Here is a 14,298-nt window from a genome sequence, read left to right as displayed (position 1 = left end):
GCTATGTAACGATTGCCTGGCAGAGATCCAACATTACCAATCGAAACATTTTTATGTGTGAGAGTTTTGGCACATCTCCAAAATTGGTCATCAGTCAGAAAACTTCCGACAATATATTAGTTACAATAAGCCTTGGTGACATTCAAGTGGAGAAACCATTCTGGGGAAAGATGTAGACTTAAATATTGCAAAAACTTTCACATAATAGTATCGCCACGTTTAGGAAGAAAGAAATAAATAAATAAAAACACTAATTATCTTTAGTACAGTGTTGACAGTTTCAAAGCTTCATTTATAATAAACAGTCCATATGAAACAGAGTGGACAGTTTTCTTTCAATACACTAAGCAAGCTCTTTGCTGCAGCTTACTGTGGTCTATACACATCTGTAGAATTCTTGAGTGTCCGCGTATCTTTTTCCAGAGCGGATTTAACAAATTCTTTGCCTGTTAAAATGAACTACAAACTTTTTATTGATTATTAAGCGAAAATTTTTGTAAAAATAATTTATGGTTCATGCACATAGTAAGTAAGTTTAATGGAATAAAATAATGGTACAATGAATGAGTTGTACCATAAACATTCCTCTGTTTTTTGATAAATTAACATTTTCCTTTCCAGTGGCGGTCACCTTTCGGAAAATCTGTATTAAGACTCAAAATTACCTTTTTCATTAGCATTCTTCTGAAAAATTGGGGAAAGAGATACCAACTTTAAGATTTGCAAGTTATTCCTTTGCTGCATTACTATAAATTTAGACAGTGATCAGCTCTCCAACATTTAATCTAGAAAATGACAGCCAATTAAACAAGGAACAGGCATAAATGGTTTCCCATAAATACTCGTACACCCTGGAGTAGCAGAGTGAATAAAATCACTGTCTCTCCTACAATGGATTGAAAAGAACTGAGTTCGAATCCCATCACTGACGCGAGGTGTTTTTATTAATCTTTTTCAAGTAGCTGAATTAATCGGTCTTAGGCGAGGATATCGTGGTTTTTCTCCCGGAAACTCGGGTTTTTCGTCCAGCAAACAGATCCATAGATACCTGCAATTTATAGACATTATATACGGCACAATATGGCCTAAGTTGCTGAATACGCCTAAAACCCTACGACTATCAACCAACCCTTACATATGGAATTTAATGTTGGAAGGTGAATATATATACATATGAAATCAGATTATTAAATACAAATCGAAGACGTGGGGTTACAGGATGGCAAATCGTCTAGTTCAGCCTGTGTCACGCCCACTCATTTGTTTAGTATGTTTATTGGAAATAAGTCTAAATGAAATGTTTGGTGAAAACGATATTTTGTTTTAATATATTCGAGGTAAATGACTTTCATTTTAAATTTCCGATGTCTGCTCACCTTTTTGTTGCGCTTTTTAAGGCTTAATATGAAAGGTGCAGATGTGTACTTTGGTATCAGAATCTTGAAAATGGTGCGATATAGATAATTATTGAGCTATGGTAAGCTTGCATTCTTGGGGAATATACTTTTTAAAAATAAATTTTATTTGTTTCAAATTTCTTTAAAAAATTTAGTAAAATTTTGGTTAGATGAAAAATTTTGACGATTTTCAAAGCGAAACACATTATGTTTACACTCGTGAAAGAAAAGTTGAGGTTCATGGATGTCTTTCGCATACGACCTAAATTAGATCTTTTGTACATACTGTCCAGGTATTTTACGACTTTAAAGCATATATGGAAAGAATGCAAAAGGAGCTACTTGGATGTACTTTTAAATATGAATCGCTTAAATAAGCTATATTTTCATTTTTCGATTTTATTTAATAAATTTAGTCAGTAGACTGGCTCATACGAATGCAAAATAAAGTAAAAGCAACTAAATACGGATATTTATTTCAACGTTTAGCCGAATTTCTTTTTTATATGACGTGAAATATGAAAACCATGCGACATATAAGAACTACTTTTTAACCAATTATACGATGGAAAAATGGCATCTAATATATTACGAACAACAACAAAAGCCTTATGAACTGTCATTTTTCTTGCAAAAATGCCATTTTGGCTCGAATAAGGTTCTATTTTTTATAGTGTCGAGTACTTTAACTCAGCAAATGATTGGATGATTGTTGAGAATGTTTAATGTTGTTAAATACTTTGCTATTTAAGCAGATGGGTCTTTTGAAAATTCCGTCCTGTACTGAAGAATAATCATTCTTGCCATACCTCAATTCAATCACATGATTGAATGGACTTCTTTTGTCTACTGAAGGCTCCGAATAAAGAGCGTTTTTATGAAATTCGGGTCTCTGAAACGATCTGATGATCGTTTCCGTAGCACTTTCGTTTAATGAAGCATACAGAAATGTATTCATTTTATAAAATGTTGCAAGACTTTCGGGATGTGGCTTTGAATCCAGACACTGTGGTTAAAAAGAGCTTCATAATTGTAGATAATCTGACGACGCTAAAAAGATGTGAAGAAAAACGCTAAAGTCGTGACGAATGCCTACTCTAACAAATAATACGACTGATTTCACAAAGACCATCTCCAAGTCCGAATTCGCCCAGATCCAGAATCTTTAAATATGTTGCAGAGAAGAAAAAGGGAGGCTAAGTTGTTTTCATTCTTGCACCATATTTACTAAACATCCACAGAGGTCCGAAATCTTAGCTGAAACATCAGCGTTAAAAATAGTTAAAGTTCAGCGTTAGCGTTTTCTGAAATGGCAAGTATCTTAAGATGGCAACTGAAAAGAAAGATAAAATCTAAAACAGTAAAAACCGGAGCTTCTTGCAACTTCTCCGATGAGGAAAGTATTGATTAAAGGAAAATTTTGTTAACGAATCGACCAATGACAACCTCAATGGCTTCAATCCTTTTTTAGATTTTTTTCAGCTTGTGCAAGATTCGGCCAAGATAATGAAATATGACTACGATGTTCATTGTGTTCACCTTAGAAACATGAAGAATGCAGCGCGAAACACACCTATCAGTAACTGTGAATGTTCAAAATTAGTGTTAATTTATTATGCAGTTTTCCTCCCCCCTGAATGAGTGCTATTATTCAACCCTGTGACCGCCATATTTCCCTCGGAAAATGGCGCTCAATGGAGTCGTTTTTATTTATATATTGTTAAGTTATTATTTACAATATTAATTTCTATAAATTTCCTCTTATGCTTCTATTATAAATATTACTATAAGTGAGCACCGGAACCCTCATTTTCCCCAATATGTTATATGAAGTTCGTTTGCTTTATGAAACAGATTCCACGAACGGACTTTTAACAAAAAATACAAACAAAACAAAACCATAACTAAATCGAAATTCTCTACATAAGAGCTGAAAAGTAAAGTCGAATATTTTAAGGAAAAGGGTGATCGTCTAATTAGGAGTAGAAGAAAACATGAAAGTATTACTTCAATCCCTACCGGAGAGGGTGCTGAAGGTGAAGCTGTGTTATAAGGTGCGTTAAGTGTAGAATTATGAGATGCACTGCGTACTTGTACCACTGAATCTGGCATAATTATGCTCACATTGTTCGTTGATTCGTTGCAAGAGTTATTACAAGGACTGTTTTCTGAGGTATTTAGCATGACATCTCCTGGATCACTCCTCACGCTCCTTGTGAGGAAACTCCCTGATGAAGGGTTCGTGGACTGGAAAAAATAATAAAAAAACAGCTATTAATTGGATAAATTTATTCAAATCAATATAACAGAACAATAGCTATTAAAATAAGATCATTTTAAGCGTTTGTGGATGGAGGTTAAACAATAAAAATAGCACCAATAGCCCGAATGAAATATAAAATACTATTTATATAATTAAAAATTGCATAAATACATAATTATAATAATAATTACAATTCTATTTTTGCATACATATATGCAAAAGTATAATTGTTCCTGTAATTAGTATTTTGCGTCTGTTGCAATTTAATTAAATTAATTTTCAAAATTATTTCATTCTTTTTAATTTATCAACTTTTTTTTTTTTTTTTTTTTTTATTAAATCAGAACATCCAGAAGCTTGCATTTATGATTTTGAAATATAGATTACCTTTTAACTACGCTTAACTATTCAATTAATAAACTGAGATAAACTATAAACATTAGCGACTCTCCCCCTGTGCCTATAAAAATAGACATCAAGAAATTGTGGGTACTCCAGTAATCAGAGGAAGCTGAAGTACATTTCAAGGATGCTGCAGTTAATGCTATGCCAATTTGTGTGAAACTAATTAGCGTATTCCAAAACTCCCCGATATAGCGAACCCCTAAAATGAATTTGCGTAATAATTTAATTTGGGTGCATGCGTTTCAACAGACATTCTAACGACTACTAAGGATATACAGTATTAAAGATATTCGTGTCTCTGACATCTCCGTTGGAGATGCCAAAGACACGAACTTTTGAAATCCGAGCTGGACTACCATTGTTTCAGGCAAAATTTAAAAATAATAATAATAAATAACAAAATGCAACCTTCCTATAAGTTGCTTGTGACCTCACTTCTGGAGGGTTGCGAGAACTCCTCTGGAGTGGGGTCGCCTCTGACAATTTGAGGATTCTTGGCTTATTGGATAGTGTGCCTATTGGTTGTTGGCTGAGTTGCTGAAACTGTGAGCTGTTTAAAGAGTGGGAAACGATTTAATTGGGTTTTCCTGACTTCCATTTTTTTTTAAAACCCCCAAATTTCTTCTGGATATTTACAGAGATACTCTTACGAAATCATTCTATGGCCAAATGTTCGGCAATGGAAAGTAGTCTCGAACTTTCCTAGTCTCCTACCTATGGACAGCTATATTTTAAGATTTCAGACGCAAACAAAATTAATTAATATGGCTGGCTATAAACAGACCTGTTGCTTCCAGTACCTCGATGATGATATTAGTGGTGCAGTACCTACATTTTTGTTTGTTTGTTTGTTTTGATTATTTTTGAATCAGAGTTGGATTTATGGTTAGATTTTTGGATCGGAAGTTTATATTTTGGTACACTGCTCGACAAAATTAGCAGAATACGTAGAAAACGTGGCGTAACTCATTCAGCTTATAATGAAGCTGGATAAAATTTGGTATGGAGGGGTACCATAGAATAACGATGAAATGAAAAGACAGCGAGACACTTCGTGCAGGTATAAGGAACATTTACAGGGCTGTATAAGAATTACCAAAAAAAATCACATTACGGAAGTCGATACAAAATGCTTGAAAATATGGTCACATTATATCAATACGGCGTATGACCCCCTCCAACGGATAAACAGGCCTGATAGCAATGAACCATGCTCCATATAAGGGTGTCTATAAGATTCTGTGGTAACAAATTCTATTCTTCCACCAGCGCAGACCTTAGCTTACAGTGTGACCGAGGAGTTGGCTGTCGGGCGTCCCACACATGTTCGATTGGATTTAAGTCTGGTAATCGTGCTTACCACGGCAGTCGTTGGATATCTTCAGTTTCAAGATATTCCTCCACTACTTGAGTTCTATGATTAGTGGCATTGTCGTGCACGAAAAGAAAATCTTGACCAATCGCACTCCTAAAAAGTCGCACATAGGGTGAGAGGATCTGTTGTCAGTACATCTGCGCAGTTACAGTACCCCTATCAAAAAACATGAAGAGGTGTGCGGCCATTGATCATTATTCCATCCAATGCGAGAACACCGCCTCCACCGAAAATGTCCCTTTCTCTGATGTTGGAGGGATGGTACCGCGTTTCTCGTTGTCTCCTGATATAATAACGTCTAGAATCTGCTTCTAAGCTAAAACGGGACTCATCAGAGAACAGAACTGTACCCTCGTTTGTCAGTGCTCTAAGTCACTTATCCATGGCACCAGTTTTGACAAGCTCTGCGGTTGTTTTGGGTTAATGGGATTTATTTATTTATTATTATTATTTTTTTTACTTCTTTTTTTTTTTGGACTTTGTTGCGGCCTCCAGGGTTTCCCCTATACGCCTGAGGGGTTAATGGGATACAAACCACTGGCTTCCTTGCGTAGAGTCCACTTGAATTGAGCCTTCTTTACACAGTCCGCTTAGAAATGTTTTCACCCGTGGCCGCAGCAATCTCAAGAGACGGTTGATGACAGGACACATTGTGGGGTTCCCGTCTTGGCGTTAGAGCCAAATCGCGGTCTGTTCTGGTTGACGCAACCCTCGACCTTGGCCACCTCTTCTTGTAATAGTTTCTGCCTCCTGAAACTGCTTCCATAGTGCCGAGAAAACACTGCGCGACACATTAAGCCAAAAAACCACCTCCGCCTGCGACTTCCCGGCTTCAAGTCGTTCAACGGCCCGCCATCTCAAAGAATCATCTAATTACGGGTTGCAATCCTTGTTTTTATAGGCATGAATAATTTGCATAATATGCAGCTCTGTAAGGTAATAGATAGATTTCTATTGGATATACTCGAAATTTGCATGCCAGGATGCCTTTTATAATAAATATTCGACTTCGCGACAATGTCAAAATAAAATATTCATGAGAAACATTTTGTTCTTTTGATTTTGTCGAGCATTAAAGTGTCAAACGTCTCTCTCTCTCTCTCTCTCTCTCTCTCTTTCTCTGTCATTGCTACATTTGTACAAATTAAATATTGTTTCGGTACAAAATCTTCTAGTTCATGTTTGTAAAACATCGCCGTCGACGATTAATATTTTCAAGACTTGAAATACCAGAAGGATTAAGATAGTCCTACAATGCAGTGAACCATTTGTAGTCTTACCTTTATATTGGAAATGGAGTCGACCGCAGGCATATCATCCTCATAACCACTGAACGACGTTACACAGTGTTCTGCGGTGGGTGTGATGTGTACACCACAGGAGGTCTCCACTACTGACGGATGGACACCACCATGTGAACACGTTGGACATGTGGCACATGCTGGACACGAGGCACTGGTAGGAACGCCGCCTGGCTTTCCCGCAGTTGTCATTCCTTTGCGACCAGGGACAGTCCCGTTCGACTTAGTAGCGTCAAGCAAGACACGCAGTGAGGCAATTGCATGCAGCTGTGATGCTTTGTCATCGATCTTCCCTGTAAAGTATAAAACTGTTATTCAGTAAATACTCAATCTTTGTTAAACGTTGCCAGCTAACATGCGTCGTTCATTTTACTATATAAGGAAATGCCAATTTAGCTGTATACCCGCATGTGTGTGTGTGTGTGTGTGTGTCAAAATAAAAATAAAACTGGGCGTTCTGGGCAATAAAAACTGGGCAATAAAGATGAAGTTTTCCATTTTCAAATCCTCGTTTTCAAGGCCGTAGCATTTATTTTCCATGAACGGGTTAATAGATTACTTAAGAATTATGAGCAGACCTGATGAGTATAAACATTCGGAAATAGCTACACGGGGAAAACAACACGAGCGTACTCTTCTTGATAAGTAGAATGCTTTTAAGTTTGACGTCACGCCTAAGAGAACGTGATTTTACGGATAGACTGATTCTTGAAAACTGAAAGACGTGTTTCTTTTCTGAGGTTAAATGTTTAAATATATGCTAAAATCAACACAGATACTGGATGCAGAAATATCCATAACCAAGATAAACATGACCTTCATTTCAAAGATTTGAATACTTTGAAATGATGGTCACGTTTCACTGTAGTACCGTCTTTGAAAATCAAAAGGAAACTCTAAAAAGTATATTTTGTAAGCACTGTAGATAGAAATTAGGACACTACAAAGACATAAGTATGGATCAAGGATTTTATATTATCCAAACACTGTATATAAATACAATGAGTACTGTTGTATTACAATGGATAAAACATTGGTTAAATTATAAAATACAAGGGTAGTTAAGTTATAAATTGCTATTGCTTTCAGCGAATCGGGGTCACTAGAGAGGGCCCAAGGGCTAGTTCACTAACGGGTCGCCTACTGTTTTTGACGTTTATTAATGATATTGATGAAGGTATAATAAGTTTGATGTCGAAGTCGACAGATGTACAGAGGTCCAGAAGATGGTTAACGATAGTAACCAAGGTATGCTGCTTCAACAAGATCTAGATAAATGATTCATTGACGTGAAAAAATGGTAGTACATTTTATTCTTATATATTTTATTACTTGAGAAGCAAAAAAATTAAGGTTATTTGTAATGAGAAATACCTGGGTGTAATTAATACCTGGGAGACTGAAGTTCTCCCAGCAGTGGAGACTTGATTGCCAGGACAGTATGTGGTGTTTTTTTCATGATATTCATGATATACAGAATTTTGCTAGTAAGGACAAAAAAGGCCATGTTCAATTATAGAAAACATTAATTAGACCACACCTCCTATATGTGTTGAGAGACTAACCCTATTTCCATAAGTATGTGTTAACGGTAAAAGATGTGGATAAGTCCATAAAGATCCAACGAAGATTGGGAAACTGATCAAAGTATTTAAGGGTTTGAAAGGTTTGAATAAACTACATAATGGTGACATCTTATTCTTTCGATTGGATATAAGAAATATTTCTTTTAACCAAATGGTTTTATATTTCGGAAAGACTTGATACCTAGTAGAAATAGTTAACTTATATAAATTTAAGTAAGAATTGAACAAGGACCTGGATGAAATCATGTGGCAGTTTGTTATAGTCCCGTGCTAAATAAGTCTGAGTTCTTAGCCTCATTTTATCACTATTAATACTAATATGCGTACTAAACTATCAAAATAGCTTAAGAATAATTATGCAGTATTTGCAGTCGTTATCCTGAAGTAATTTTCAGTTTTTAGTTCAAAGATATCTTACTGAATTGTTGGTTATCATATAAAAATGAAGTCGATAATTTAATACTATTAAATTGGAACGATAATAATTAATCTTCTTTGTAATGTTTATTAACATCTTTTCATCCAGAACTGGTAGATATATCTTTATGTGACCAAAAGTTAAAGATGAAGGTATATTTCCTTACATGAAAATCTCTTTCATTATTAGTAATTTTTTACTGCATTTTTTTGCCTGCTATATTGTAATTGCTATCTTTTTGAGCTGGCCACAATCCTAAACGAACAAGCGCAAAGAGTGGAAAGTTTAGTTGCTTCCATGGTCGTTGTGAGACACCAATTCAGATATGTAAAGTGCATTTATAGTATCCACGAAGATTACATTCAAAAGGAATCACTAAATTACTTGTGGGCGAATCACTTGTGAAATTCTATCTATGGCTGCACTAATAAAGAAGGGATATAAGTAAACCTGCTGAAAGCATTCCTCGAAGTTAACACAAGAGCCATAAATGTCACGGATAGCTCATCTATCTGACCAGAATTAAATAACAGTCTGACGGCACATCAGCTTCCTCATAATCACCCCTAGGACTGCTTCCCACTGGATAACATAATTCAGTGTTTCTCTATCGCAGATTCCAGAAAATAACATTTAAGACTGCTCCCATAATTCTTATCGGCGGCCATTCTGAATGACACAAGGGAACGGTTCCATTAATTATCACTCAAACTCGGGTCCTTTCTCTGCACTCCTTGGAGACCAGAGAATGCAATCTTAGAATTCCCTACAGGTATGCCACATATTGCTGACAAATGAATGCCATGGAAGTAAAGTATATTTCTGCGTCATAGAAACTAAGTGACGAAACTAAAATTAACCAAATAATGTAAGTTATGAATGCCACACACGTGCAACACATTCTGCTCTTTAAAAATGACAGTGAAATGAAATTCAAGAGATCAAAATCGTGGTATCATTACATTTACCATCATGGAGTGGATCGATCGTATGGATCATCAACTGCAGTAGGCCATGGCGGAATTTGCTTCCAGCGTGGAGCATTGGAGTGCTCATTCTTCTTTTAGCCATCTAGAAGTAATCAGAATAACAAATACACATAATTAAAATAAATTTGTAGTGCTAGTAAAGCGTACGAGGTGTGATAAAAAAAAGTTCGGGGACTGAACTAATATTGAAGAAATAATATTGCTTACCGGCTATTCGGGTGGATCTCCTTTACGTTTATACAATGATTCCAACGCTTCTGCAACCTCCGGAAGCATTCTGATAGTTTGGATTTGTTAATAGTCCCCGTGTCGCGTTCTGAATAATTTTCTCAGTCACCGAAAATTTGTGATCTTTCAAGGAGAGTTTAAGGTTGGGAAACAATAAAATCAGAGGGAGCTAAATCTGTGAGTCTGAAAGATGGAGAATCGCAGTAAGGGAGTACTTATAGAGAAGTCTTTGAATTGTGCAGAGGCGTTGTCATGATGTTCACTTTTCTGGCCGTCTACTATGAATAGCATCGCACATTCGCCGTAGAACTGTTCACTTACTTTGTAATACAAGTTCATAATGACCAATGCACTGTGAGTCAAAATATACGGTATGCACGATCTTCACATTTAATCGAAATTGTCTTGCTCTTTTTGGGCCTTTAAGAACTCGGCGTCTTCCACTAAGAGGTTATGTTATGTTATGTTATTTTGGTTTTTAGGAGCATTAGCAACTAAGGCCATATTGCTCCGGGAATATGCGGTGGTCATTCCCTGACCTTTCCGCATCCTCCATATTTGGTGGTGACGGGCTCGAACCCAGGTCTAATCAAGAAGCGTGTGCTACCTACTGCTGCTCCTTCCCACCTGGCTACGGAGGCGCCCCACTAAGAGGACTGGGCCTTTGTTTTGGGATCATAGGCATGCATCTATGATTCACAACCAGTAATGATAAAAGAAACAAAAAGCGGATCAGCCGAGTTTGTTCCTCGACCATCTTGTGCCAAAAATTGATTTCCTTGTCTCATAAGAAACAAAATTTCACTATAAGTTGCGCGAATAGCTAAACGCCGATCAATCCTGATCAGATGACGAACGCGAGCGATTGAATCATGGTTTTTGAAGTCTAAGGCTGACCAGAGTGAGGATTATCCTCAACGGGAAAGCGGTCCTCTTTAAACTTTGCAAACTATTAAAAGTGTTCGAACTACATAAAGTATGTTTTCGGAAAGCTGTTTTTAACAATTCGAGGGTTTCTGTTGCATTTTTCCTAATTTGAAATAAAATTTTATGCAAATTCGCTACACAGTGAAGTCACCCATTTTAATGTGCGAAGAAATACATAAAACACCTTCTATCCAACGTGCTAATTCAGACTGCCTTGCAGATAAACGGGCGATTCATGCGTTACTGTGTTTGGATGAATAAACGAACGTGTTGCGACAAGTAGCAACGATACCAGAGTTTCAAGATATAGAGTCAGTCCCCGAACTTTCCGATTACACCTCTTATTTAATAATAAGAAATTGTTTATGATTTTACATTTTTAATGGGAAACTTCCTGAAATTCAAATAATTTACGCAGAGTTTTCTATAAATAAATAGACACCTGTGATTGGGATCAGGTTTCCGCACTGCTTCAAAACTAATAGCATAACAATTCGATATAGAGAGAGAGACAAGGGATTGCACGAGTAGTTCTTGAGCATCGTTTACTGGACTGGACTAATTGGATCTTTGTTTTTAATATATGTATTTATGTATATTGTTTAAGTGGATTCATGTATCTATAGTATGGCAGGGAACGCCTAGTATAATAAATAAAACATTAAAAAAAATAACAAGTACAGGGCAAAGTTAAGAAAAAGTTGCCAGTTAGGAATAAATTTGAAACTGTCTGCAATTCTACCCAGACACGATAGGAGGGAGTACATAATGAGAGCCGTGTCAATCAATTCGGCCATGGAGAGCATTTAATCGTTTAATGACTACATTATAGTCATTAAACAGTTTAAAGATTCGTTAAGGGGAAGTATTACCTTCCCTTAACGAGTCTTGCTGGAATTTCTCCAAGATACCATTCGTTTCGAGATAATCCTAAATGCATCCTTAACCATCGACTCTGTGGCCTTCCTTACCTCAGAAATCAAACTCATTGGCCAACTTGTATAGTTACCCAACTCCGCTTTAGCACTGCGGATTGGGAAAATAATAGCACTCCTCTAGTCCAAGGGGGATCCGGAAAGATACTGTTATATTGTCAGTATGACAGTATTTTGAAGATGTGATGAACCTGTCATTTGTTGTCCAGATTCAACTGATCACCTTGGAATGCTTTTAACAGCAATTGAGAACCCGAATATCATATCCTAGTCCAGGCAGAGAGGGTAATTAGAGGCCCGGAACATGTTTTTCATTTTTGTCCCAGTACAAGATGGAAAATAGTGGATTTCTCATAAATGCTGTTTGTTTCCATTTATAGTCTCCAGTGATTACAATTATATGCAGAGAGAGAGAGAGAGAGAGAGAGAGAGAGAGAGAGAGAGAGAGAGAGAGAGAGAGAGAGAGAGAGAGAGAGAGAGAGAGAGAGAGAGAGCACCTATCTTAGAGTAGAATACGTTCCTTATTATTACTGTCCTATTTTTCCAGATCATAGAGTAAGGTTTGAAATGCCAAGGTCGCTGAGCTATCTAATGCTAAGAAAGATGCAGAAATAATGAGTTGACTGAAGATCTCTAGGATAAAAGAAAAGTCCACTGTAGGAATTACTTTCGAATTTCTGAGAGACAAAGAATTCTTAAGTTTGTTAGGAAAAGATAACGACAGCTTTTCAAGATGACACATTGCGGCTGAGATTTGATAACAGCTTGAAACGGTCGATAAAATCCATTTTACAACCTGTAATATGTAGAGTCACAAGGACACTGTTTTTCACTTAAAAGAACTCTTCTATTACCTTAAACTCCTGAACAAAATCATATATAAGCTCATAGTGCATTTAACTTGGATCGCAATGTGTGCCATAGCCATCATATGACAACATGCAAGAAGATCAGTTATGGATATTACTACCGAATATATTCATAAACCCCTGTGCAATGTACTATTCGGTCCCTTTTCAACAAATTATCTTGAAGTAAGGCCAGAATAACTGCACGGTTTACTAACGTAATGCACTATGTTCTTTTGTTTGGGTTTCGTGTTAGGAAGGTGGCAATAAACTTGGCAACTTCTCAACTTAACAGAGTTGTTTGCTCATGGGGATAGCTCGTTCGTTGCAAGTGGCGTAGCGCTTAGACTCTAATTGTGCAGATCGTTAAAGACATTTCGGATGGACTTTCCTACGCATTAAGGGAAGGGAGTATCATCTGGCAAGCCCATTGCATGCTGTGATTTCTTTAAAATGATCCTCAAATGCGGTGTTGTCCAGATGAGAGAAGTTTTAGGAGCATCCAATTCTCCCAGGTTACTGCTGTTCTACTTCTTAGAGACTGGGATCGTTGATTTATCGTATGCAATTGTCAATGTGTTTAGTTTTTCTCTTTCTCTCTCTCGTCTATCCATTCGACATTTATAAATTTCTGTATACAATCTGTGGCTAACGAAAGCAATAATTTTTCTGGCCTGGGTGATTGTTAAAAATCCTGTTCCAAGAGTCAATTACCTTTCTGTCTTTAATGTTTCTTTCCTTTTCTTTTTTAATTTATCCAGTTTTCAATGTTGTGCATCTGCAGTTTATTTTTAAATGCCGTAAAAGCTATCCATTGACTTAGTTTGCTGTTTGGTTGATGAAACATGTTTTACCCTTTGCCCATTCCCGTTAAGATGTCTCTACACTAAAGCTGTTGGTTGTTCCTGTACTTATACTTTCTTGTCTCTCGCTTTCTGAGATTTGGTAAATTCATATATAAAATAAGGTAATTTGTCCACAGAGGAAATCTCACCAGCCATGAAGTCACTCTATTATTAGCGCGTCACTGTATTATCGAGAGATTTTTTCAATAGCAAAGATACAGCAGAGCGTAGGCCAGTCAACTTGAATATCACGTTTACTGTAATCTAAATGTGACTTAAAATCACAATCATTTTGATCGACTTCTCGAAAATTGAGGTAGAAAATTTCACGTTTGGAGAGAGAGAAAGAGATTGGAAAATATTTCTCGAATCGATCACGCATATTACTGAATTGTGAAGCCTAGTAGAAAGATTAGAAAAGAAAATGGACGAATTACTTTCTTTTTATGATCCTGCATAAATTTGAGTATAATCATTGACAAATATGCTTCGTACTAGACTGAAATATTGAATTTTCATTTACTCTTGTACTCTTATACTATTTTTATAAAGGCCATAGAGTAACATTCTAAAGAAAGCTTCAGCTTAACCTACAGCTCTCTATTAAACGAATAAGAGAATGAATGTTCCAGCAGGTAATATAAAATGCAAGCGCTAATCTAATTAATGGTTCCAGGATATTTAATTAATGCAGAAAATAATCAATGTCCGTTTTTGCGGTATCAATACTTTGTCTTAAAGACAAGTCATTAAAGAAATACGTTTATATGTCTATAATTTG

The 14,298-nt window shown here is 36.4% G+C and overlaps 1 protein-coding gene across 7 annotated transcripts in view; it reads right to left on the bottom strand.

The window, feature by feature from the left end:
* Positions 1–14,298, bottom strand: part of LOC150080706 (sodium/potassium/calcium exchanger Nckx30C-like) — a 199,647-nt gene that overhangs the window by 62,844 nt on the left and 122,505 nt on the right. For 4 of the 7 annotated variants that reach the window (XM_090381027.1, XM_090381026.1, XM_090381025.1 and 1 more), the window contains exons 3-5: positions 9,708–9,816; positions 6,721–7,034; positions 3,417–3,644 (exon numbers count right to left, since the gene is read on the bottom strand). In XM_090381027.1, coding sequence (XP_090237153.1) covers positions 3,417–3,644; positions 6,721–7,034; positions 9,708–9,816 — 651 coding nt within the window. The remainder of the gene's footprint in view (positions 1–3,416; positions 3,645–6,720; positions 7,035–9,707; positions 9,817–14,298) is intronic. The other 3 variants (XM_090381030.1, XM_090381031.1, XM_090381029.1) reach the window with 2 other exon arrangements.

Source organism: Mastigoproctus giganteus, chromosome 9, assembly GCF_048544385.1.
Source record: "Mastigoproctus giganteus isolate SK-2022 chromosome 9, ASM4854438v1, whole genome shotgun sequence".
Taxonomy (NCBI): Eukaryota; Metazoa; Arthropoda; class Arachnida; order Uropygi; family Thelyphonidae; genus Mastigoproctus; species Mastigoproctus giganteus.
Note: the sequence above shows the minus strand (reverse complement) of the source record. Positions and strands in the feature narration are given on the sequence as shown.